This window comes from Neopsephotus bourkii, unplaced genomic scaffold (genome assembly GCF_033783945.1).
Source record: "Neopsephotus bourkii isolate Nb327-2 ecotype Australia unplaced genomic scaffold, CSIRO-AGI_Nbou_v1 NB_1780, whole genome shotgun sequence".
NCBI lineage: Eukaryota > Metazoa > Chordata > Aves > Psittaciformes > Psittacidae > Neopsephotus > Neopsephotus bourkii.
The window spans coordinates 465,504-490,803 of NW_026902254.1; the positions used below are offsets into that span (position 1 = coordinate 465,504).

The 25,300-nt window shown below is 38.2% G+C and overlaps 1 protein-coding gene across 6 annotated transcripts in view; it reads left to right on the forward strand.

Annotated features, from left to right (window-relative positions):
* Positions 1–25,300, forward strand: part of PPP2R2C (protein phosphatase 2 regulatory subunit Bgamma) — a 206,844-nt gene that overhangs the window by 143,182 nt on the left and 38,362 nt on the right. For all 6 annotated transcript variants that reach the window (XM_061379903.1, XM_061379904.1, XM_061379905.1 and 3 more), the window contains 4 exons: positions 1,725–1,822; positions 2,417–2,582; positions 7,107–7,219; positions 9,339–9,516. In XM_061379903.1, the coding sequence (XP_061235887.1) occupies positions 1,725–1,822; positions 2,417–2,582; positions 7,107–7,219; positions 9,339–9,516 (555 nt within the window). The remainder of the gene's footprint in view (positions 1–1,724; positions 1,823–2,416; positions 2,583–7,106; positions 7,220–9,338; positions 9,517–25,300) is intronic.

Sequence of the window (25,300 nt, forward strand, 5' to 3'; positions counted from 1 at the left end):
CATCAAGAAAGAAAATGACATACATACTTTATGATTCCCCTTCCTCCTTTATATAAGTAAGGCATGGAGGGGGAAAAAGAGGCAGATTTGGTTTTGTTGGTTTTCTTTTAGAAAGAGCAATGTGATGGTGAAGATCTCTTAAAAAAATGAAAGGTATTTTACCATGAATAAAGTTTTCCTTTTTTAGATGACAAATTGTCTATAATGTTTCAGTAAGAATCTGGCTTTGAATGGCTGTGTTGCTGATGAGAGCTACTGGCAACAGAATCTTTCTAACACTCAAATGCAAGTTTATTAAAAGAATAATGGGAACAGATGTTTTCAATTCATAAAATGTAGAAAGTAAATGGTTCATCCACTTGTTATTTCAATTCCTTTGAAATTTAGTGAACTCATTTAGGGCTAGGTTTTCAAAAGAGCTTAGCCCACTGTTGGTTCATTGTTCTCAGTATAAACTGACGGATGATGAATGTGTTTGAAAACCACAGCATTTCATGCCTAAAGGGGAGCTGCTAACTACTGATGCTTCTAAAAATCTGGCCCACATTCCTGATGAGTGGATGCTGATCATCACAGAGGATTCATACATGCAATCTCTGAGTAATACCCCGAATTTGTTCGTGATTGTATATATGATGGCTTCTTAATTTACTGTTGCACTAGGCATTTTAATTCAAATTTTGCTAATACTGTAGGATTAACTGTAGATTATGATTCTAGCATTTACTGTCATACAAACAGAAGAACCAGTTCTTTTGCTTCTACAGTCTCTTTCTTCCTTCTCATCCTGATGTGTAGTAATTTGTACTCAAAACTGGCCTGAGGTTTTGATGAGGTTTCTTGTTTAAGCTGATGCAATTGCTTGGGGAAAGGGAGATATTGGAAATTAATAAAAGAAGAGACTGGCATCTTTTTATCTTCTGGTGACACATTTTCATGGGGCTGAAATGAGTTACCAAACCCAGTGATTTGAATGGGCTCTTGCCGGCATTGCACAGTAAGCAGTTCTGGTTTTGCTTTTATTCCTGTGTGGCAGGATGGACTGCATCTCCTTTACTTTTCACTCTTAGCTCAAACACATACTTGAGAAAACGTGCTAGGAGGTTACATTAAAACCTTTGTAAAGGGTGAAGTATAAATAATACATGCAACAGGAGGGTGGTGAGGCACTGGAGTAGGTTGCCCAAGGAGGTTGTGAATGCTCCATCCTTGGTGGTGTTCAAGGCCAGGTTGGATGAGGCCTTGGGTGATACGGTTTAGAGCGAGGTGTCCCTGCCCATGGCAGGGGGGTTGGAACTTGATGATCTTAAGGTCCTTTCCAACCCTAACTATTCTATGATTCTATGACTGAGATGTTGTGTTGGTCTTTGCTAGAGGAAATAGCTGGAGGCCAATGCTGTTGCTATTGCCAGTACTGAAGAAAAGCTCTGTAGCAGGCTGAAATCGCTCTTATTGAAACATAACCTCTCCAGAGATCTTTCCACTCCCAAACTGCAGATGTGCTGGAAACACAAATTTGCATCATTATGTTTGCACTTGTTTCACTGTGTAGCAACCTCAGATTGTCATGGCATGCAGCCTGTTTGCATTAGTGACTTTCTGTTGAATTTATCTGTATTCCTTCAAGTCCCTCATTTGTTGCATTTTTGTGGAGTGCTTGATATTTCTAATGGCTTTGTGTTGCTATCTAAAATTTGCCTTTTTTTCTTTCTTTTTCCTTCCAGCTGATATTATTTCTACAGTTGAGTTCAACCACACTGGAGAATTGCTGGCTACTGGTGACAAGGGGGGTCGGGTTGTTATATTCCAAAGGGAACCTGAGGTATGTGAGCTACCCATGTAGTCCTTAACTTGCTAAAACCTGGCTTTATTTTTAATACTTTGATTGAATCTAACTAACAGACCTGTTTGTGATCTCAAGATTCTGTAAGACAGAATGTCACCACTTTCGAGAGGAAGTGAATGTGGGTAAGGATCTTATACTCGGGAGTTTGTTAATCCAAACAAACATTGCATTAAAGCTCTAAAATTCTAAGCTAAGAACAAAGAAAGCTGATTTTATTTTACTTCTACATCATTTGAGTAGCTTTAGCCTGTTTGATGGAGCCATTCCATTTAAAACAGTGCCTCTGCTGTAATATCTTTATGTTTCACATTTTCAATCTCTCTTGTAGAAAGTTTTTCTAAATAATTGACGTTTCTTTGAATATGCTGCCTTTTATTAAATGTTGCTTCAATACTTAGAGGAAATTTCATTTCTGTAGACACAAATCTGTCAATATCACTTTTTGGATGAGAGACTAAATTAAACTTTCAATATTTTTATATTTATAGGGCTGCTTATGCACCTTTCCTAAGAGATGGAGATATATTGCCATCATAAACCATATGTTTTTGTTGTTTTTATTCTCTGTAGAGTAAAAATGAGCCTTACAATCAGGGGGAGTACAATGTTTACAGCACTTTCCAGAGCCATGAACCTGAATTTGATTATTTGAAGAGCTTGGAGATAGAAGAAAAAATAAACAAGATCAAGTGGTTACCACAACAAAATGCAGCTCACTCACTTTTATCAACAAATGGTAAGATAGATGAAAGAATGCAGGACATATAAGCCTATTTGTTCCTGTGCATTTTAGTGCTGACTGTATATATTTGTTCATTTTAATCTGGTGGTTTAGTAATTCCCTCTTACAGAGTTTACCAAGACTGTCATACCGACTCGTATGTCTGTTATTTATGTATTTTATTCATAGCCATAGGGTTTTTCCTAGTGATTATCCATAGTAAACATTCAGTGAGCTATCAATTTTTGTTACTAACATGCAGTGCTATCCTGTAGTACGACAAGGGCATTGCCTTACTCAGCAGCTGTGTTTCACAGGGGATTTAGAGTTTTGTCTGCTGCATTTGTCATAACTTTTATTCTTTGTAGATGTGGAAATGAATGTAGATAAGAGGTAAATTTCTTTTTCTTTTCATTCATTATCATTAGAATGGTTGAGTTCTAAGGAGTTACACAAGTCTTTGGAAGGCAGTAGTAACAATGCTAGGGTATTGAACCTGACTCATCTTTCTAGCATGCTTAAAGCCTAGTGGTTCCCCTCAGAGGGGATATGCAGATGTGACATAGCAGGAAGAAAACTGAATGGAGCCCAACCTGTTCAGGTGTCAGTTAGGAAACATTTTGAACATATTGACACCCACAACCTCTATCATTGCTGTTGAAAATAATATTTTAAATTTTAAACGTTGGATATAATTTTTAACAGAAAAGACTTTTTCTTGTGACGTTTCAGCATAATTCGAAATTGCTGGTATAGAAGTAGTGTAATCTCACTTTGTGAATTGATGCTGTAGAGCAAAATGATTGCTTCTAGCTAAAATTTATGGCAATAACTAATATTTGCATTAATAATTAGTAAATAATTTTATGTTTTGTATTCTGTTTTCCTTAACAGACTTGTTAAAGGAAACTTCAAGTTGTCTTTTGACTTTCAGGGGACACTGTTGCAATATTTGAAATGAAACATATCTGTTATAGCTATGTGATTTGTGCTAATTGAAAGATTAGTCAGCTACTTACAAAGTTTGGGAGTTTACTGCTGCACGTTTCCCTTGGTCAAAATATCTGTTCTACTTATGACAACTTTAAGAACACCTTATTACAAGTGCATGATACAAAATTAATAGAATCATAGAACAGTTAGGGTTGGAAAGGACCTTAAGATCATCTAGTTCCAACCCCGCTGCTATGGGCAGGGACACCTCACACTAAACCATGTCACCCAAGGCCTCGTCCAACCTGGCCTTGAACACTGACAGGGATGGAGCATTCACAACTTCCTTGGGCAACCCATTCCAGTGCCTCACCACCCTCACAGTAAAGAACTTTCTCCTTATATCCAAGCTAAACTCCCCCTGTTTAAGTTTTAACCCATTACACCTATAATAGTGCATATTATTAAAAGTAAACCTCTCCCTTTTAATTTTAAAATTTGTTTTTGGAAACTGAGAAGTACAAGAGTGGAGAAACAAAGAAATAATCACTCTTAGTGTTGCTATGGCTTAATCCAGTTGCAGCCAACACTGTGCAAGCCTAAAACCTTGCAAAATACTTTGGTCTCTCTTTTTCCCCTTTCTTAATTCTGGAGCATCCTAGCAGACACCTTTATGGTGAGGAAAACAGAAGTGGTGCCACTGGCAGAGCCTTTGGATTTGGGTTTGAATCACAAAACATTTTTGTGTGCCAAGGAGGATTCCTGTCTTCCTAGCACAGCAGGGTTGAAGTCTGAAGATTCTCCTCTTGGTGTACTCTTAAAGATAGCTTTAAATTTAGGATACAGAAGGCCCATGCTGAATTCCTTGATGTCTCACGGAATACCCCTGAGAAGTCATTGACAATGTATATCAATTCCATGCCTGTAAAAAAGGATAATAGTATTTTCCCTAACTTGTAGAGAATGAAGGCATTGCCATCACACATGCTAGTATTGGACAAGTTGTAGAAATATCTTCAGTACTGGTTTATATTTACTAATTTCAGAGCTTCATGTTTTAATGCAATTCCTGTTATTTTGCTCTCCTGTAGTTTAGGATCTAAAGCACAGTTTTGGTCAGAAAAATGAGAACTGTGAAACATCATCTTTCCTTCCGGCTGGCACAGTTGGACATTTGCTGGAATAGGCACCCTCTGTTAGGGAACATGAGGAGAGAGTCCATCTAAATCTCACCCTCACTGTAGGAGAGTTGAGAGGTCTTCACCTGCCCAAATCTGTTTCTGTCCTTCTAAAAGGAGAACCTTTGCTGAGGCTGTTTCTGGACAGGTCACCTCTCTCAGAGGGGATTTTGGTTTCTTTCCAGTTTGTGTATTACCAGCAAGTCATCAGCTGATTTGATGGCAACAGAAAGAAATCACCATAGATTTCAAATCCCACTGTGGATTTGCACTGCTTGCAGCAAGCAAGTTTCTGGTTTGCACTGTAAACTGAACTGATTTTGTAGTATAATAATAAATTATTAGGATTCGGTAGTATCCTTTGTGGCAGAATACATTTGAGCCACTTTCAATGTGAGCTATGTGGGGTAGATCAGAATTTGGCCCTTACAGATTCTTTCATCTGAGAATTTGAGACTCCTTACAAAACATTAATTAATTTAAACTTCACAGCACCCTTGAGACTGAATGAATACTGAGCCTTACAGATGGTTCTATATATTGCAGAATATAAGCATGCTCAGAATTTCTAGGGAATATTTAAAGTGCAGAGGCAGATGAAAGAGAAGAAAACTAACACATGCAATCCCCTCCATCACTAATGAAATAGTTCTCACTCAGGAAAAGGGCAGATTTATCAATAGCAGTCAAGTCCAACAATGTGTTTTTTCTTATAATTAATCTTACAATTGCTGTATTTATAAATTTCTAATAAAAATATAGTTTATAAAATTTAGAATTTATTTATAAATTAGTACATATACTAAATATATCTATAATATATATTTATAAATAAATTTATAATTAGACTTACAATTATATATTTATATTAATTCTAAAATAAACATTTATAAATAAACAGAAATAAATATATTTGTAAATATAAGTATATTATAATAAGTTATAAAATTTATAAAATGATAATTTATAAACAGGAATACACTGTTTACATGTAACAAAAATCCCCCAAAATGACAGCTGACATGTGTTTTTATCCATTAATTAAAATGACTGATATAAATGGAATTTTTTTAATGCTTAAATGGAGCATTTTAGTTGTGGATTGAAATGATCTCTTGTTCTGTAGATTGATCAATTGTAATGTTTTTGTTGCTTGAAAATTAATGTATTGATATTGTTAGTAGGTGCATAATAGTGAAAGTCTTCAGAGTACCAAAGGGATTGATTTTGAAACAGAAAAGGGCAAAGTTAAAGTTGCTATAGAAGTGCAAAGTGGTTCATGTATTCATATGTCCTGCCTTTAAAATGATTTGTATTAGCATTTGAAAGAAGCATTTGGACCAGCTACACTGGAAAAATAATTATTCTTTGCTGTGTACTTGGGTAAAGAGGGGAAAAGAAAGTGGGATAAAACCAGACATGATGCAGAAACTGAGGCAAATGAAGGCTGTGGTAGCAACTGAACCGCAGTAGCTTTGGAAGGGCTTTGGCTACCCCATGAACAGATGAGTTAAACAACCATTGGAAGTTTGGGAGACTTTTTTTTCATTACAAGACTTGGCATTGATTTTTTCAGTCTAGGGAGTGTTAGGGTTGGCAGTTCGGTGCACGTCCAGAGTGGGAGTGGACGATCAACGTTAGGGAGATTTGCATTTCAGCCACTACAAAAAAAAAAAGAAACTCCATCTGAAATGTTTAAAACTTCTTTTTGTTGGCTTCACAGGCTCTTTGCTAAATAGAGGCATCATTATACTATGTTTCACCCACCATGAAAAACGGAGAGTTTAGATTTAATTCCATTCCTGTAAGATTAGTGTATTTTTCTCCCAACTTCTCTTTCTTACCCTTACAATGCAGTTCTCTCTGTTTTTTTTCCTTCAGTTCTCAACTCCTTTCCCTTAGGAGGGAGAAATGTCTCCTTTTTCAAACAACCTTTCATTTGCTGGGGCTCCTGATGTTACCCCAATTTATCACTGCCCATTCCCACAATGGGCTAGGCAGGTATCTGTGGTTTGTCTGTCTACTCCATGCTCTTCTCATGCTGTTCATAAGTAACCTAGCAAACTGGCTTTAATATCAAGATTATTTCCTTGCAAAGTCAATTGTCAGCTTGAGCTTCAGGAGTGAGCATTGAGAGGTTTTTTGTCTGTTTCACCTGTAAACTGCCAAGTTGGATACATGAACGACTTTTGCTCTACATGGTCTGTCAGCTGCCAGGAGCCTCTGACTCAGTTTGACAGTATAGAATGTGCTCTATTTTTTCTGTTGGCAGCATTTTCTGGATGTGCAAACCTAAGTAATCCAGACTGTTTAGCACCGGATTTGTCTAAATTAAGGTGCAGAATCTGCTTTAGAGAATACATTGTGAAAGGTGAGTAACCACATTCAGAATTCCTATGCTGACAGTTGTTTTTCTTTGCTTTTAAAGATAAAACAATCAAGTTATGGAAAATTACTGAAAGAGATAAGAGACCAGAGGGGTACAACTTAAAAGATGAAGAAGGGAAACTTAAAGATCTTTCTACAGTAACATCACTGCAGGTAAGCTGCTGTCTTTCCCCCAAATCCAGTTGTTTCTGTACAAATGTGGCAGTCATGGGTGCTGAGTAAAAGATTTAAATATGTACCTAATGCTGATATATGATTATTCTCATTGAAGTTTTAGCTGACTGATCTTGAATCTGTTGTACATTTTCAGGTCACAAATGCTTTATGATACAGTGACTAAAACAAATATATGTAGAGAGTTTGTCAGTTTTCCTCTTCCTGACAATATTATCTCATCATGAATTAATGTGCTTTCACACAAGATTCTTCAGCCTGGTGTGTTGGAAGCATTCCACCTGTAATTAAACAGTATTCTTGCCTCATTCAGAGCAAATGAGTTAAAGGCAGTACCCCAAATTTCAGCCACATCCTTATTTCAGTAGTATAAAGGAATTTTCTCCTATTTGAGGTTTGTAGTAGTCTGTACTCCAGTGAACATGAGGCTCCGCATTGCTGAACAGATCATAGAATCGTAGAATGGTTTGGGTTGGAAATGACCTGAAAGCTAATTTAGTTCCAGCCCCCTGCCATAGACAGGGACACCTTTCACTAGACGAGGTTACTCCAAACCCTGTCTAACCTGGCCTTGAACACTGCCAGGAATGGGGCAACCACAGCTTCTCTGTGTAACCTGTCCCAGCGCCTCAGCACCCTCATAGTGAAGACTTTTTTCCTAATATCTGATCTAAATCTCCCCTCATGCATTCTCAGATGCAGTCATGGAACTCATGTAAGTGTATATGACCATAGAGAAGACCTTTGAGGTCTTAGTCCAGCTGTAAACCTAACACTGACAGATTCACCTCTCAACCATGTACCTGAGTGCCACATCTTTTAAATGCCACCAGGGATGGTGACTCCACCACTATTCTGGGCAGCCTGATCCAATGCTGCCCAGTGAAGCGATTTTTCCTAACAGCCAACCTAAACTTCACCTGGTGCAACTTGTGACCATTCCTTCTTGTCCTATTCTTTGTTATTTGGCAGAAGAGACCAACACCCACATGACAATGTAATAGCTTATTTTCTCTCGGACTTCAATGGCTGAATTCACTCAGGTGTTTTGGCAAGGAAATTAGCTAAAGGTTAGAACCGAAAGGCTACATTGTATAACTGCTAGTATTTCTTTATTATTAAAACCAAACAACTAAACCCCATCTCCAATACTCGCCAGTATTGTCTATTGTGAAAAAAAGCCTCCAAAGTGTAAAGATGACTACATTCATGGAATATTTATCTGTTCTGTATGATTAGACAGGCAATACAATTCCAGATTGGTTACAGTCTGAGAATTCAAAGGCTGAGGGAACCATTGCTTTGTTCCTTTAGTGGCAAGCTAAACTAAAAGCTTTAACTTCTCTGTGTTCCTCTTTAAACTATCTTGTGAACTGATACATGATAGGTCGTTTCTGTTGCGTGTTCAGCAACATCGTATAGTCTCAATCATGGACTACAGCCTCACAGTGTTTACTGCTTTACCAATAGGTAATAAATTGACAGCTTCTAGTTACTGAAGCAAGATGTTGGAGTGAGACAGAGGGAAATAATGAGGGTACAATGATGAGTGATAGTCTGTGGTCGTCTTTTTTCCAGGAGGATGTGTTTATGTACAGCGTGTCAATTCACTTGTTGGCTTTGTAATCCAAGGCTTCATTTATTATGCTTTGTACCATTTTTCTGAGAAAGAGACATCAAGTACCAACAGAAACGCTCTAGGTGATTTACAACTAACAGCAAACTCTTTAGCAGAAGCAACATACTAGGACATTACTGCTTGTCCAAGCCAGAGCCTCCCACCTGTGTGAGAGAGGAGCTTCTGCTGTGAGACAGGGCTGTTGTGTGGCAGCTGCCAGTGCCTCCCTTCCCACTGTCCAGGCTTCCCATTGCTCTGCCTGGCTTTCCATGAGTCTCCTGTCTCTCCCTTTCTCCTTGGCAGGGATGGTCTTGCCCAACAGTCTTTCCATAGAGAAACTCAGTGTGCATACACTGTGAAGAAGTTTTACAATGTCACAGTTTTTGAATGCTTGCTCACCATTGAAACTCTCATTATCTTAGCAAAAAATTACTTAAAATCTCACTCCTTTTCTGGTTTGTGTTTCAATTTTTTTGGCAGGTGCCTGTATTGAAACCTATGGATTTGATGGTAGAAGTCACTCCCCGGAGAATCTTTGCTAATGGTCACACCTATCATGTCAACTCAATATCCGTCAACAGTGACTGTGAGACATATATGTCAGCGGATGATCTCAGGATTAACCTCTGGCATTTAGCAATCACAGATAGGAGCTTCAGTATCCTTTATTGTGGTTCCTTGCTCATTGTTGGTAGTATTTTTCTGCAGTTTTAAAATATACCTTTACTTATCAGAATCCATGCAGTATTTGTAACAGAAAATACTCAGGTGTCATGAGAAAGCTAAGAGGTTGCAAAAATCAGGAATTTTATGTGAAAAACAACAGTCTTGTAGTTGATTAATGACAGGTAAATAGGAAATTGATGCCAGCTGAATGGTAACTATTCACCTGTGCTGTTATTTCCTGAAGATATTTCACACTAATTTACTCCTTTTGCTGCAAGGTCAGTCCTTACTCTGACTTATACCCCCTGTTCTCCATCATCCTGCTCCCCAGAACCTAATGCCTGATATGAGCACAGTATGGAGGTAAGGCTCAACTGCTCTGAGTTGCTGTGTCTGTGATTAATGCAGTTATTGCTGTATCAAGTGCTGGCATCATCCTGAAATCTGTCTTGTGGGATCGTTCCAGTCATTGGTGAGTCTGCCTCTTGAGTTGCACAAGGATGGCTTGGAGGAGAAGCAAAAGAAAATGTAGCCAAGAAAAGCAATCCTCTGTGTTTTGAAGAACATTAAGGGACCATAAAGAAGAGAAACAGGTTATGGGGACAGCTCAGAATGTTGTGTTCCTTTGGTGGTTACTTTTTAGCTGTTTCAAAACCAGTTGGAAGAATATTTCTCTGTAGATTTGTATGAGGGACTATTATATAGCAAAATGAAGCTGTCCTGCCAGGGGAAAATTCCTGAAAGGTAGCTCCATTGTGATGGGGTGTGCTCCCTGTCTCTGGTGATTGTTTTTATTTATTCCTTCATAGGCTGTATCATCTGTGGAGCTTAACCCATGCTTTGTTAGTGTCCTAGGGAACATTTTCATTAAATCAAACAACTCTTAATGTCCTTAAACTACCTTTGCAAGGTCAAGTGTCAGTGCCTTTACTCTGGGGATTGTACGGAATATCTCCTCAGTTTGGTTCCACATTCATGTTCTTTTTCTGCCTTTCTACCTGTCTAGATAGGCAAGCTGAATGGTACCCTCTTTGATATGACTGCTCATAATTTATACGGGGTTCTTCAAAGTCCAACTATGTCTGCCTTCAATACCCAAGCAACTGTACTTCCATTCTTTAGTAAGAGAACACACAGTGGGAAAATGGTTTGCCAGCATGCCTGTATGGAGCAGCAGCATGGCTCCTGACAGTATCCTCCTCTCTGTAGCTTCACCTTCCAGTCTTGTCTCTGTCCTGGGCGCTTTTATACATAACTACTGTGTCTTCTCCTCTACTGTGTATCCTCTTTCTTCTAAAGCAGAACAGTGAGTCAGACCAAGCAGAGCAATCTCTGTATGTCTGTGTGTGATACCAGACCACATTCCAGAATATTTATGCATGCAAGATAAGCCTTTGCTTTTGGCCCTCCCTTTTGTGTTAAAAGCTGTTTTATAAATTATGGATTGCCAGGGGAAGTGTCTCTGACACGTTTAAAAAAAATTAGATAGTTATTATAGTTCATGAAGACAACATGAGTTTTTATTGTCATTTGCCGCACTAAGAGCTTTCTGACAGAAATATCATACCCAAATTAATCTTTAAACCCCAAATGTGTATAAATCCTTGAAGAGAAAAGGCTAACTATGGGAACATTGGAGTACAAAATATTGTGATTATGGTAGTATAAAATAATCCTTGGAATTTGTGCAGAGGTTTTTATCTTCACATCCTCTATATATGTCGATCAGTTTATCCTGGGTTCAGGACAGACAGTTAAGATGCTGCTAGACAGATGAATTTGTCTATTATTTTGAGGATGAAAAAATTGAGGGAGAAATTGCTTATGAAAACTATAAATTTCATAGCTCAGATTAACATTTCATTTGCCTTTCTTATGAAAACACTTGTATGCAGGCTTCAGAAGCACTTGGTCTCCAATGATGTTTCCAATTCTAGCAATACACTAGGAAAGAGCTGAAAAACAGACTTAGTCTTACGATCATAACTCCTACCATATGTATGTCTTGATGGAACAGCATGGGTAGCAAAATTATTTGAGACTGAATAACTGTGTAGGCTGTTACTGTTTCTGCTCCTGCATGTTCCACTGTGATCTGCTTCAAGCATTAGCACACTGTGATCATCAAATATTTACTGATGAAAAGTGTTTTAGAGTTTCTGACTGAATCATTGATTTAACTCTTAAAGCATGCATTTTATAGTGGGGACACTCAATTTCTGAGTATGAGTGATGATGAAGGGGAGATTAAAAGGGTATTTCTGAGTTTTAGGGTAGGGTTCCTTTCCTGTGTCTGAGACAGTGGCTTTGGGATGCTTCCATGGATAACTTCAGAATAACTGGATTTCTATCCTGGATTGGCATCAGATATTGCTCCTTCTTTTAGATACACATGAACTGACATCTGGAAGGACTGTGATAAGTGAGTTCAGATGATAGGAGAACACCTAAGTAAGGGATGATCAGTGCTAAGGGCAAACAATGCTTGCTAAGTCAGCCATGGTGGCAGCACATTGACTTTCGTGGCTGAATACCATTTTGTACCTGTTATGTACTCAAGGGAGTAGACTGAGTTAAGTAGGTGGTATCCACTTCTGGTTCAGATAATATCTGTACTCTATCTGTACTCAGTTGTCCAAACAGATCATCAGGCAGATTACTTTTACTTAATCCTTTGATAAACAGAATATAGGTGATAAACAGAGTTAGGTGTTCCAAGAGAATATGAAGTGGTTACAGAATATTGCTCATATTGGGGAATTAACTGGGAGACTGAAGTAACTGGATGAAGGGAATGAGCAGTTAAACTTGCATCAGTCTTTCCACAAGTATCTTTTCCTCCGTATAGAGTTATATAAGTCCTTGTAAAAATTGCAGGGTCATGTTTTCCACTAGATTTCAGTATCTGTCCCATAAGGAAACTGCATTTCTGTCCTATAGAATACCCAGTTGAATAAAACTCTCCTGGGAGTAGATGAACTTCTGATAAAGACTTTGGGTATCCTGGTTGCAATTATGACACACTAAGATGAAAAATTTCTGCCAAGCAAACAGTTTCAATTATAAATGAATGTTGCTGGGCTTGGTGCCTTCTGCAGCTTAAGGGGACAGGCAGGAGGAGGCTCAGGCAGTTCTGAAAATGCTTGCTTCACATCTTTTTGATAGATGCAATATGGAAATGAAGCATTTGCTGGTTTACATGCAAGGCTTGATTCCTTGAAATACATCTTTAAAACAATAAATATAAGCCATTTTGGGATGAAGTGGTGTTTGTTAATAAGGGATCTGGCAGTGATGTGTGTTTGTCTTTCTATTTTCCCTCAGAGGCAGCACTGCTACATATAATGAACTACAATCTGTTTACCCAAGAGGCTGGTTGTGACAATGACACAAACAACAGACACAGTGGTAGGGTTTCTGGACATTCAACTCATGTTTGAACATCTTTACAAATTGCATAGGAAAGGCTGGAGAAAGAATGGAATAGAAGTGGTATGTTAGGGTGTTTTTCAAGTAAAGTACTTTGTCTTGTCGAATTTGATTTGAGAACAGTTGGGTTATAATCATTATTTTAGCAGTTTTACAAATCACTGAAAATTGTTCATTTCTTTGAAGACAAAAGACAAAGTAATGCAGATTTTACTTTCATTCTGTCTCCTTTTGAAAACATTTTAAATCAGCTATGCAGAGTTTGACCAGGATACTTGCCTTGGGTAAAGCCTTAGGCAAATAAAATACAATTAGTGGTTTCCTGGTTTGCTTTTGTATTAGCTTAAACAGCAACTGGGGTAAAAAACAGACAAGTGAGTTTTATGCTATGGCTGTGTGAATTTTCATGAGGAACATACAAGACTCCTCTACATTGCTTCCGACTTGCAAGCAGATTTACTCAGTATCATTTGAGCAGGAAGAAGTGAGAAAAAAGGAAGGGGAAAAGAAGGTCGGCTGGTAAATAATTGCACATACGAGGCTTTTCTTTGCTAAAAGGTTTAATGTGTTTGGTTGTGTTGCAGAGAATGAGTTGAAGTCCTTAATTATGGATTATATTCTTCACTGGAAAAGAAGTGAGGTAAAGGTTACTGTATTTGTTAATGTTCGGTCTGAAATGACTTGGTGTTGCCTATAGCTTAAGCATTTAGGTAGGTCATCTTGCGTGTAGTGAATGAGAAAACAGGACTGCTGGAAGCATACTGGTAAGATTTACTTCACATCAGCAGCAATCTTTGGACAATCTAACTGTAGTAGATATTCTTCATGAGAATGTATTTGGATTGCTCACAGAACTATGTAGCTCATAGCACTTGAACTCCCTTCATTTCCTGATAGCACACTATTTCACTCCAGAGGCTGTCATGGCATTGCTATGGAAACAGCATCACCATTTCCAGCATGTACTCATCTTGAGACTCATCTTGACTAAAATACTCATTTCTCAGTCAGATCAATATAGTCCAGGGTTATCCTGTTTTAATAAAAATTTCTTTTTTCTATGTCCCATGAGGGTTAAGCTAATTAGCAAATCACCGTAGGGCCTTCGTACAGTGTAATGTATTCCAGTATTTGAAGCATATCATGGATAGTCAGATCGTTAGGCATCATATCTTGGGGAAATTACTAGTTGAGAAGTAAACAACAACAAAAAAGAAAAGAAATAGATAAAAACCCCACCCCTCATGGTCCACTGATGGAGGCCAAGTCAGTTGCAGCCCACTCCACACCTGAATATAGGCCATATACGGTGCTGTGGGAGCAGCCTGCAGGCTAGGGATAATAGCTAGCCTTCAAAATTCCTGTTACCCACTGCAGTGCTAAGGATTTGAATGCTAAACTGCAGGCAAATCTGCAGCGCTCTCTTGGCATTTGTTGAGCTGTAATCTGGCAACTTTATTATTATTGAGTGAGATACGGTTATTTGTATAAAGAAATTCCTCAGCCAGGATGACTGTGCACAAGCTGTGTGTGTGCATAGGGATGCATTTGCTGTGCTCTAGAAAAAGTGCCTTTACTGTGTGAGAACCTGCTGCTGGTCCCTCCTGCAGCACTGTTCTCCTTAAGCATACACTTTCTGTCTGGGGAGATGGCAGACATTATTTCTCTTGAGAACTGTGTAATGCATTTTAGTAGCTCCTGTTCTATCAAGAAAGATACTGCCAACCTGTATCATGTATTTAAAATATATATATTATACACGGAGTCATATTCTGTCTGAGTTGCTACTAGCAATATTTTCCCTCAAATTTGTGTTCTTCTTTTGTTCTCTGCTCCCCAGAGTCTCTCCTTCTCTCACATGCACTCTGTCCCTCTCTCCTTTAAAAGAGAATGAAGGTGTCTGCAAAGCTAAAACCAGGTCTGTAAAGTTAGAACTAGAGGATAGCAGAGGTACTATGCACCCTGTTTTTGTGGTTTGATGAGTTCTTTTAAAGTGTAAATATTGAGAAATGGTTGCTTTGCTTTTCTAATTAAAGCACTCCTACATCCTTCTGAGGGAAGAACACTATTTTTGACAAGCTGATTAGATTCTGGATTGATGCAATGCACTCTTTTGTCTCCACTTTTTTTTCAGCAGGGGAATATTGGCCTTCTGGTAAAAATAAGAGTTGACAGTAGTAGAAATAAAGGTTTTGACACCTAACTCGTATCTAAGTGCTGTCAATTGGAAGCTTTCTGTGCATTTTGATAAATGTTGAACTCTAATTTGAGGTGAACCACTAGAAAAGCTGACTAAGGGGTCTAGTGCCCTCTCTTCTAAAGCCATGGGGAAGAACAGTTTGTAGAGGAAAAAAACATAAACAATAAGAAAAGAAATTATATTGCATGAAACTTGTGAATATACAAATTTCATGCCAAGTACCAATACTTACCTTAGGTCCTTTGCTGCATTGCCATTTCTCATCTGGTGATAGTTACATTGTCATGATAGAGATCTTTCCTCCTCTGAAGTGCTTGACATACTCTAACTCAAATATTTTGCAGTAAAAATACTTTAAGATAACTGTAATGAAATGTTGAGGTTGGTTGCTCCAAGCCCCTCTTTATATTCAATTAAACAAAGACTGATGGAGCCAAATAGGTTTGCTAGAATTTCAACCCGGAATCTGAATGTTGCATAGTGAGATCCCACTTTCCATTACTTCTATTCCATGTTCCAATTCTATGTTAAATAAAGTGGCTGAACAAATACATCAAGTTTATAAATGATTGCTTGAGTTGGGCTCTTCCACACAGTACTTCAGGGCTTTTTCAGTTAGTATTGTAGACTTGGAAAAGCAAGTATGACCGTACTATTTGATTTGGCTACAGTAGTTACTGAAGAGGAAACAAGGATGTTTTGCTACTGTGACAGTGAAGTACGTATACATTATTTCTTGTCTGAAGTGCTGACCCACTAGTTTCTGGTATTCTCCTTTCATTTTCCTCTTGATGGGCTTACTCAGAAATAAACCCTTGATTGTATGAGAGTGAAAAACATTTAGTGTTTTATTTAGTTATGGGGTGACTTCTTTATTGCTCACAAATAATGGTATCCAAAATAAACCCCACTGGAAATCAAGATACAGATTTGTAGTCTGATGGGTTTAGAATAGCTTGAATTTCCAAATACCAAGTTTATGCATTATCCTAAGAGATCCAAGAGCTAGGAAGGTGACTGAATCTTTGTTAGCTAACATAAGAGTTAAAGTAAGTTTAATCAGTATTTTTGGAGACAAAAAAGGTAGAATGAAATTTATTTTGGCCTCTTTGGTGTTTTTTTTCACATATAAATTTGCATTTACTTTATAAGATATTTGTAACGTTAAGCCTCAAACTGTGGTGGTTTTGACAAAGACCAGTAACCACTTTACGTTAAAGTATTCAGGATAGGCAACACCTTACCTATGTGTGCAAGAAAGTTAGGCAGTGTTCCAATGCCAAAATTGTGTATTGCACTGTAAAAGAGTATTTTAATACACATTAAACTGGAGAAAGACAGCTCTTAACAGAATAAAACCCAATCTTCATTTTTATGGAGCTGTTAAGCAGTGTTCTTATATATCAATGATCAAATAAAGCCTGATTTTTCTTTAAACTGTTTTAGATTCGGCAGGGGTCCACCCTAATTGGAGATGTTAATACTAGGTAAATAATAATTAAGAAGAACATAAAAGGAGGAAGGAATTCGCTGAGTGCTAGACTGGGAACCACACTGGCTCTGGGGGTGTGTAATTAAACAATGCATCAGGCACCTGTTCTTTGTAACCACTGTGGTTAAATGTGGCATAGAGTAAAGAATTTTAGGCTTTAAACAAAATAACTCATGTGGCCACCAGAATAATGATTTTGGAAATGTGGTAGCTGGGAATATCCTTGATGTGTGTTTATGCTGCCTGTTAGGGAGAATGCAGTAAGGATTCTTTTATTAAAATCACACAAGAAATGTTTTTTAGTGTCAATTGAAGAATAAAATTAATAAATAGGTAAATATGTGTAACTGTAAGTTTTCATCTTCTCTGGACTGTATAGAATCCCAATAGTAAATGGAGCCTTTCATGAACTCTCAACAGACTCACTTGTAAGAAAAGTTATGTGTCCCTAATCCAGAGTGCCAAGAGAGAACTGCATTTCTAGGATCACTTGAGTGACTTTGTCTGTAGACACTAATATAGATGCAGCTTCTACAAGAGGAGTTGAGTTGCGGATTCTGCTTCTGCTCAGGTAAAACTATGTTCAGTTTGGACACAACATTATTTCTAATGTGGTCATCATCTATTCTAAAATGTCATAATTGAGTAGTTTTTTCAGAGCAGGAACAGTTTTGTCTTTATATGTTGTCTGTGCAAATTGTAGTCTTCAACTGCTGTAAGTCAAATAATAGATAACAATTATAGCAGTAAGGCTATGTGAGCAGGGACTATAAGGACCTTAAGAGTGATTTGTTTTCAAGAAATAGGGAGAAATCTCAGCATCTTTTAGGAGGCTAAGCCCAGATTTAGGGACCTCTGAAAACTATGACTAAGCTTGCAAAAGTGGGTCTTTCAAGACTTTAGTTTGGTTTTGTTGCTTGCCAGACGATATTTTATGATTTTTGTCAGCAACAATGGCTTTTTATCTATTCTCATCACCTTATATTGACTCCAGTCTCGGGAATTTGACTTTAAGCCAGTAAGAGAGATGGCTTCATCCATGGATGATGGAGCACATCTGATAGCCATAAGGATCTATATCAGAGCTGGTTAAACAGTATTCTAACATTGAATCACTCACTGAGACCCTCCTGCTCAAATGTACATTGCAGCAAAAGCAAACAATACATAGCTAGTGTGTCAGATATTGGTGTCTTCAGGGCATGGGATAGTGCTGTGGAAATATTCCCTGTCTGGCCATCCTTCAAAAATAAATAAATTGGAAGAGTTGAGCCTGGCTGTGAAAAACTAATTACAGCTGAGGCCTTTGCGTTCTTGGCAAAGACCAGTCTTCCTTTTGCTGCGGTTGCCTTTAAAGAAGTTAAATTAAGGTGATTTGAGCATAGCTATAGCCTTGGGATAATTACTGCATTTCAGATTTATTGTTTAATAAAAATATGAATTTGTTAATCAGAGTGCATAATTCTGTTACTTATCACTCCTGTCCATACACAACCGGAATAAGTATGTGATTATTTTATCCTTTTAATGGATTTCTTTATCTAGCCCTCTGTCTCTTGTAATACATATGCCCCCAAATAGAGACCCATACCTATTATTTTGTTGCTGCAGAGGTAAGGAAAAACATAGCCAGAGTCATTAAAATACTCTTGGCTTTGAAAACTGTATAGTGTGTTGCAAAAAGGAGAAAGAAAATTGGCTGAAGTTGCAGCAAATAATAAAGAATAGTGTGAAATCCTAAGCCTGTAAAAGCCATTTCAGAACTCTTTAATAGTACATTAAAGGACACAAGTGGGATTTCACTGTATTCATGTTTGTTGAGTGATCTAGGCAGCACAACTAGAGAAGATGCTTAGAATTTTACAATAGGCGCAAAGATGTCTTTTCACAGATCTCCACAGAGCCAGTTGCTTTCCAATTTAATTGGAACTGTAGCAAACAAGTTTCTATTTTGTACCAGCCATCCCCTTTAAAACATCATTATCTCAAGCTTTCTCAAGTTTATTGTTATCAAAGAGAGAAAGAGCACTTAGTAGAGCTGAAATTAATGTTAGTGTCACCAAGCAGATTTCCTTTTTCACCCTAGTGGTTTATTCCATTAGAATTTTCAGGGTTTATCCAGAATCTTAGGTCCTTGGCAAAGAGGGACTTGGGAACTATAGTAAGCAATATTAAATTACAGATAAAGGGTCACATCACAGAGCTGATACTCAGCTAAGTAGCTCTCAGATTTTAGTGTAATGTTTCTGCAGTCAATGAAGTTATTTCTGTGGAAATGAGCAACAGGACTCAGGATTTATTGTCTTACTAATTTTATTTCTTCAGTCAATGAGTTTTATTCAGTATGGTGTCAGTGTGGAAGCTTTTAAATTGCATGCTTCTGTTTCCCTCCGGATTAATTTCTCATTGAAGCATTTTAAATATGAGCCAGGTGCAGGTGGTGTATCCAACTTGAAAAACATGTATTATGAATTTATTGAAAGTTAGACAAAAAAGCCATTTACACAGTTCTAGGTACAATTATACGAAAAGATAATGTATAAATAATTTAATCAGCTCTGCCAGAGGGGAGAATTCTCTTAAATGAGTCTAATTATTCTTGCTCCCATGTGAGTTTGGTCTTGAAATTAACCTTGCAAAGCACAATCTTTTGCAGAATATTAACATAAAAGATAAGAAAATATAACTTGCTTTGCTCATTAGCTAAAATCTTTTAGCTTAAAGAGTATTCCATGTGAGAATGGAGATGTCATAAAGCACTCACTTGGTCATCTCAGGTATTGTAAAGCCTGTGATCTGTTTGAGGCTTTAAAACCCGAGAACATGGAGGCTTTTTGGACTATGAAAGTAGGAAGGGCACTTCTTACTGCAGACATTTCTCTCTTTTCTGTTGTCATAATACACATTGACAAGGACTGCGCTTTAGTAGTGCAATTCCATGTGAAATTGCTATAGTTAAGGAAGGTCACTTTTAGGGCTCTGTAAAAAAGGGCAATATTCACTTGGCTGTAACCAGTGTTCTAAAAGGACATCAAACAAATAGGCAAAAAGCTATGAATATTGCACGCCTTTGCTTTGCAGAATTGTCTTGGTGTTCCAAAGTTTTGGAATCTGTATTTCTCTGCAGTGCCTAGAGATCAAACTAATGGGCTTTTCTGTAAATCCTTTCACATAAATTAAGCAACTAGATAAGAAGTCCTGCCAAAAGGATTTAACTGGGTGTCATAAAATTTAATGTATATGATTTGGAAAACTTTCACTATGGAGTTTCTCCTGAAAACTGAATCTGTTCCTCATTTTCATTTCCATGTTGCTCATGTTCAGACATGTTTTGTCAGTGCAAGTTGCAGTCAGAAATGTGAGTATAAATTCTGAATGCAAGCCTTTATTAGGATTTTTCAAGTAGCTATTTTTCAGAAGTATCTGGGTAGGTTTGAATATAGTTTTATTTGACTCTTTCCAAAACAGGCATGCAGGGAGGGGACAACATTATGCTCTAGAAGACACTTCTAATGAGCTAATACCTGCAAAAAATCAGTCCTTTGTGACTTGAATTGTAACTTGAGTTAAAATATGTAATTATTCTACTCTGCTGGGGTACAAATACTGCTGTACTGGGGGTTTGCGAAAGGTATATGGAAGATTAAATTGCAACAGGAATGAAAAATCCCCACCAAAATGCTCTAAAGAGCCTGTACCCTCCAGCTAGAAGTTCTGTGTCTGCCTTTTAACAGGCAGATCTTCCTCAGCTGCATGGGATTTTAATAATTAGCGAGAAGAAAATTCTTGATGGTATTACCTGGTAGTGCAACTGTTATTCATTAAAAGAATTTTATCTCTTCTTTGTGGGAAACAATCCCTGGCTACTATTAAGATAGATTTTAGGAAGTTATGTATGTTGTATTTCTCTGTACTACCAGCGACTGGATTCAGCAGACCAAGTAGATCCCTCACAGTTCTCTTTTAAGCACCTCACTGATTTCAGGAAAGCAGGTTTATGGATGATGAGATGATATTGCTTTAGTTTATAATGTATCCTTGCCTTACTGTGTTGAAGTTGCACTCTTTCTGTGGAACCCTTGCTAGTATGTGATACATGGTGCCACTTACCATGCTACATAGAATAGTACTGCCTAAGAGAAGCTGGCCTAGGTGAATTAGTAAGTCTCTTCTATTAATAATTTATATGTACCTGAAGCTCTTCTGGTATTTATGTTCCAAATGTAATGTTAAGCTTCCCTCAGTAGTTTGAGACAAACCATGATTAATTAATATGCAAATACATCAGCTAAACATGATTTTGCAGCCTTTCAGTGATTGACTAATGTACAAAAAAAAATTCAGATGTGCTTTTAGAAATTCAGGTCTTCTTCTGTTGACTCATCCACTTAATTTTGCTCTCAGCTGTGTATATGCAGATAATGATTTCTTTGCTCTTCAAAATTTGAATGTGCATATGGTTGTCACTAAAGCCGGCATGTGACTGTGTCTACAGATGAAATGCAGGCGTTCTGTTCTAAAAAAACAAGCCCAAAATTCCATTCTTAAATAAATTACAGTTTTCCAGTAGCTAATTCTAAATTCATTTTTCTGTAAGTAAATTAATGGTTTCAATGTGTACGAACAGGCCTACCTATGAGAAAGCTTCAACATCCAGAAAACGTGTACACAAGGCCCTTAGTGACATGGTTTAGTGGTAGAGTTGGGAATCCAGGGATAATGGCTGGATTTGATGATCTTAAAGGTCTTTTCCAATCTGGTTGATTCTATGATTGTAACTTGAATCATGTTAAATAGTCTTTCTTAGCAGTGCTATTCTACAATTCTTTGCTTTCAACAATTGTTCAAATGTTGCAGCTACTCCATAGGCAGTTTCTCTTATGTATTAGATTTGTTTATCTTCAACTTGCATACAGCAAAGTCTGTAATATTTACTGAATGTATGGCAGTAAAAGTAACCTCCTAAATTCGACTAAGTACATTTGAAATATGTTGATTCTCTTTTCAAGTAATATTTGCGTGTTGAAGACTTGGGGTTTTCTTGCTGCTTTCTGGTTTTATTCTACTAAGATAATAGGAATGCAAAGTAATTCTGATGTTACAAAGATCAGAGTGAGATATCTTAAATTCAAAACGAGTCTTTAAACTGGTCTGCATTCTAGGGAAAAACTCCAAAATATAAATGTAATAACGAGAACCTCTCAAAACCAACTAAAAAGTCAAAAACAGTGAATACATGCTGGAGTACCATGAGTAAGGAGGGGAAAGACCACTATATCAGAATCCAAAACTATTGCTCTTGCTAGCCCTTAAACTTACCTTTGCCAAGTCTTTACCACTTCATGCTTCAGTTTCATTATCTCTAAAACACTGACACTGGTTCTGACTCTCTTACTTTGAACTTTATGAATGGAAAATGTTTCCTAATACTACTTCTAATTTATTGCCAAGTGTCTTCAGTTGTGAATGAAACTTGAGATGGAAAGTCCAGGAGTTGCAGCTCTGATTCAGAAGTTTGGTGTCTAAGTTCTGTCCCTTGATTCCTGTTCAGCCTTTGACAAATCTTGTCAGTCCCTTAGTGCTGAGGGACTCTGATTCCTACCAGTTGCCAGTTAAAAAAGTGCTACCTTGGTTCCTAAACACAATTTAAGGGTATGAATGTTCATCTATGTGCTTCTCATGCTTTGTAAGTTTTATGGTATTAGAAAGCAGAAGCAGAGAGCTAAATTAGGCATGAATCTGACTGAAAGTTTAGATATTAGACTGTGAGGAAACACAGGCCATCATGTACTGCCAAGTGCAATTACGTTGTGCATAATCTTGAGGTCATTGCCCAAGAAGCACAGCTCCAGCATGCAGACCTTCTTGTTATCTACACCATATAAATCTGTATTACCAATAAGACAGGAGGATGTACTGAGTATATCATTCTATCTCTGGGAGAGCTTGATCTCAGCGGTAGCTTAGTTTTTATACCTCTTGTTTACCTAAAAAGGCTAAATTCTCTTTTGTGGCTAATTCTAGCTGAGTAGCTATGTTGTAGCTGATTAGCTAGAAAGCTGCTAGCTGCTCTAGCTACTCTAGCTGAGTATCACACAGTATCACAGTATCACAGTATGTTAGAGATTGGAAGGGACCTCAAAAGATCATCTAGTCCAATCCCCCTGCCGGAGCAGGAACACCTAGATAAGGTTACACAGGAACGTGTCCAGGCGGGTTTTGAATGTCTCCAAACAAGGAGATTCCACAACCTCCCTGGGCAGCCTGTTCCAGTGTTCCGTCACCCTCACTGAGAAGAAGTTTCTTCTCAGGTTTAAGTGGAACCTCTTGTGCTCCAATTTGTACCCATTACCCCTTGTCCTTTCATTGTTTGCCACTGAGAAGAGCCTGGCTCCATCCTCGTGACACTCCCCCTTTATATATTTATATACACTAATAAGGTCACCCCTCAATCTCCTCTTCTCCAAACTATAGAGACCCAGCTCCCTCAGTCTTTCCTCATAAGGGAGATGCTCCACTCCCTTAATCATCTTAGTTGCCCTGCGCTGGACTCTCTCCAGCAGGTCCCTGTCCTTTTTAAACTGAGGGGCCCAGAACTGGACACAATATTCCAGATGAGGTCTCACCAGGGCAGAGTAGAGGGGAAGGAGGACCTCTCTCGACCTACTAACCACCCCCCTTCTAATACACCCCAGGATGCCATTGGCCTTCTTGGCCACAAGGGCACAGTGTCGGCTCATGGTCACCCTGTCGTCCACCAGGACCCCCAGGTCCCTCTCCCCTACACTGCTCTCTAACAGGTCGTTCCCCAGCCTATACTGGAACCTGGGGTTGTTCCTGCCCAGATGCAGGACTCTACACTTTCCCTTGTTATATTTCATCAAGTTATTCCCCGCCCAGCTCTCCAGCCTGTCCAGGTCCCTCTGGATGGCAGCACAGCCTTCTGGCGTGTCGGCCACCCCTCCCAGCTTAGTGTCATCAGCAAACTTGCTGATAGTACACTCAATTCCCTCATCTAAATCGTTGATGAATATATTAAATAATACTGGTCCCAGTACCGACCCTTGAGGCACTCCACTAGATACAGGCCTCCAACTAGACTCCGCCCCATAGACTACAACTCTCTGGCTTCTCTCCTTCAGCCAGTTCACAGTCCACCTCACTACCCTATCATCCAGACCACACTTCCTCAATTTAGCCGCAAGGATGCTGTAGCTAGGAAGTTTATTGCTACTGCAGCCTCTTAAGCTATGACCATGTCTTTCTTCTTCCACTAACAGCTCTTTTTCATCTAACTTAGGCTGTAATCTTCGAGTTAAGAAGCCTCAGAAGTCCAAAGAACTGTGTTAATGTTACTTAATCTCCTTGTGTGCTCTTGGTACTTGTTTTTTATATTACAAGCGTTTACTTTGTGTTCACACAGCATCTAATTGTCTATGACTTGGCCTTCCACGTAGAGCTAACGGGCCCCATAGCAGTTTTTACTTTTTCTGTACCTCATAATCTTGATCTGAGAAAAAAACACAGAAAAAAAAAGCTGTCAGAAGCCTTTGCACTATCCTAATGGCACCATCGAAACACCTTTGATGGAGATATTTTTATTGCCAATCAAAATCAAGCAATTTAAATTGATACTTTTAGCAAATCACCAGCAGGGTGAGATTGTTGCCAGAATTCCCTACTCCAGTGTGATGGCTGAAAAATGGCTGTTATAAAGTCCATGGAGTTAAAAAAAGAATTGGGCTGACATTGTATTACTAAGTAATTTTCAGGTGTGGATCAATACCTTGCATTAACAAATAGTAGACCCAAGGCAGCTTCAAGAAGCACACGCTTTTCAGCAGTTTCTGCTTCTGTGGCTCAGAAGAGTCAAATGCTCTTGCACTGACTCTCATTGCGACAATGTAATTGCAGCTCTCTGGGCTTTTAATGAAACCTGTACGTACATGCTTTTAGTGGAGCAGTGGGCAAATGCTGTCTGATAAAAAGCATTGACACTGTGGCTATTAGGAGTACTTAGAATATAAATAGTGGGCCATCTTTCTGCCTAAGGTAAAACTCTGGGATTGAACAAAAGGCCAAATCCATTAACCTATTGACAATCCATTCCAGAAACCCTTGATTCTTGGACAACAGGTCTGAAAGACAAAGATTCAGAAGCTTGACCCTATCCAATGGTGTCCTTACTGGCATGACATGCCTGTTGTAGAATTGTTGTTCAGCAGTGGAAACGTACTGTGTATCTTTTAGAAATGAGAAGAAAAGAGTTAACAGGATGGTTATTTACAGGTTAAAGCTTGCTTCTTTCTTTCATAATAAGATAATAATGTAATCACAATATGATGTTTCCAAGCATGCTGATTCTGTCTGTGCTCCCTGATATACACAACATGGAGGAAAACTAGCCATTTGGAATTAATTCTGTCAGCTGGTGAAGGGTATAGGAGTGATATAAACCCCATGTATATGATATAGGAATGATATAACCACCATGTAGGAAGTGTAAAACTTGTAGAGCTTGATTTGTAACCATCAGAGTTCCTTCCTTGTGATGAAAATAGTGTGCACTAAATGACTAACAGAGGGAACCACTCAGAGAACTGCTTATATTAGAAGTATAGACCCTCAGCAAGACCACAGTAATCAATTACCCTA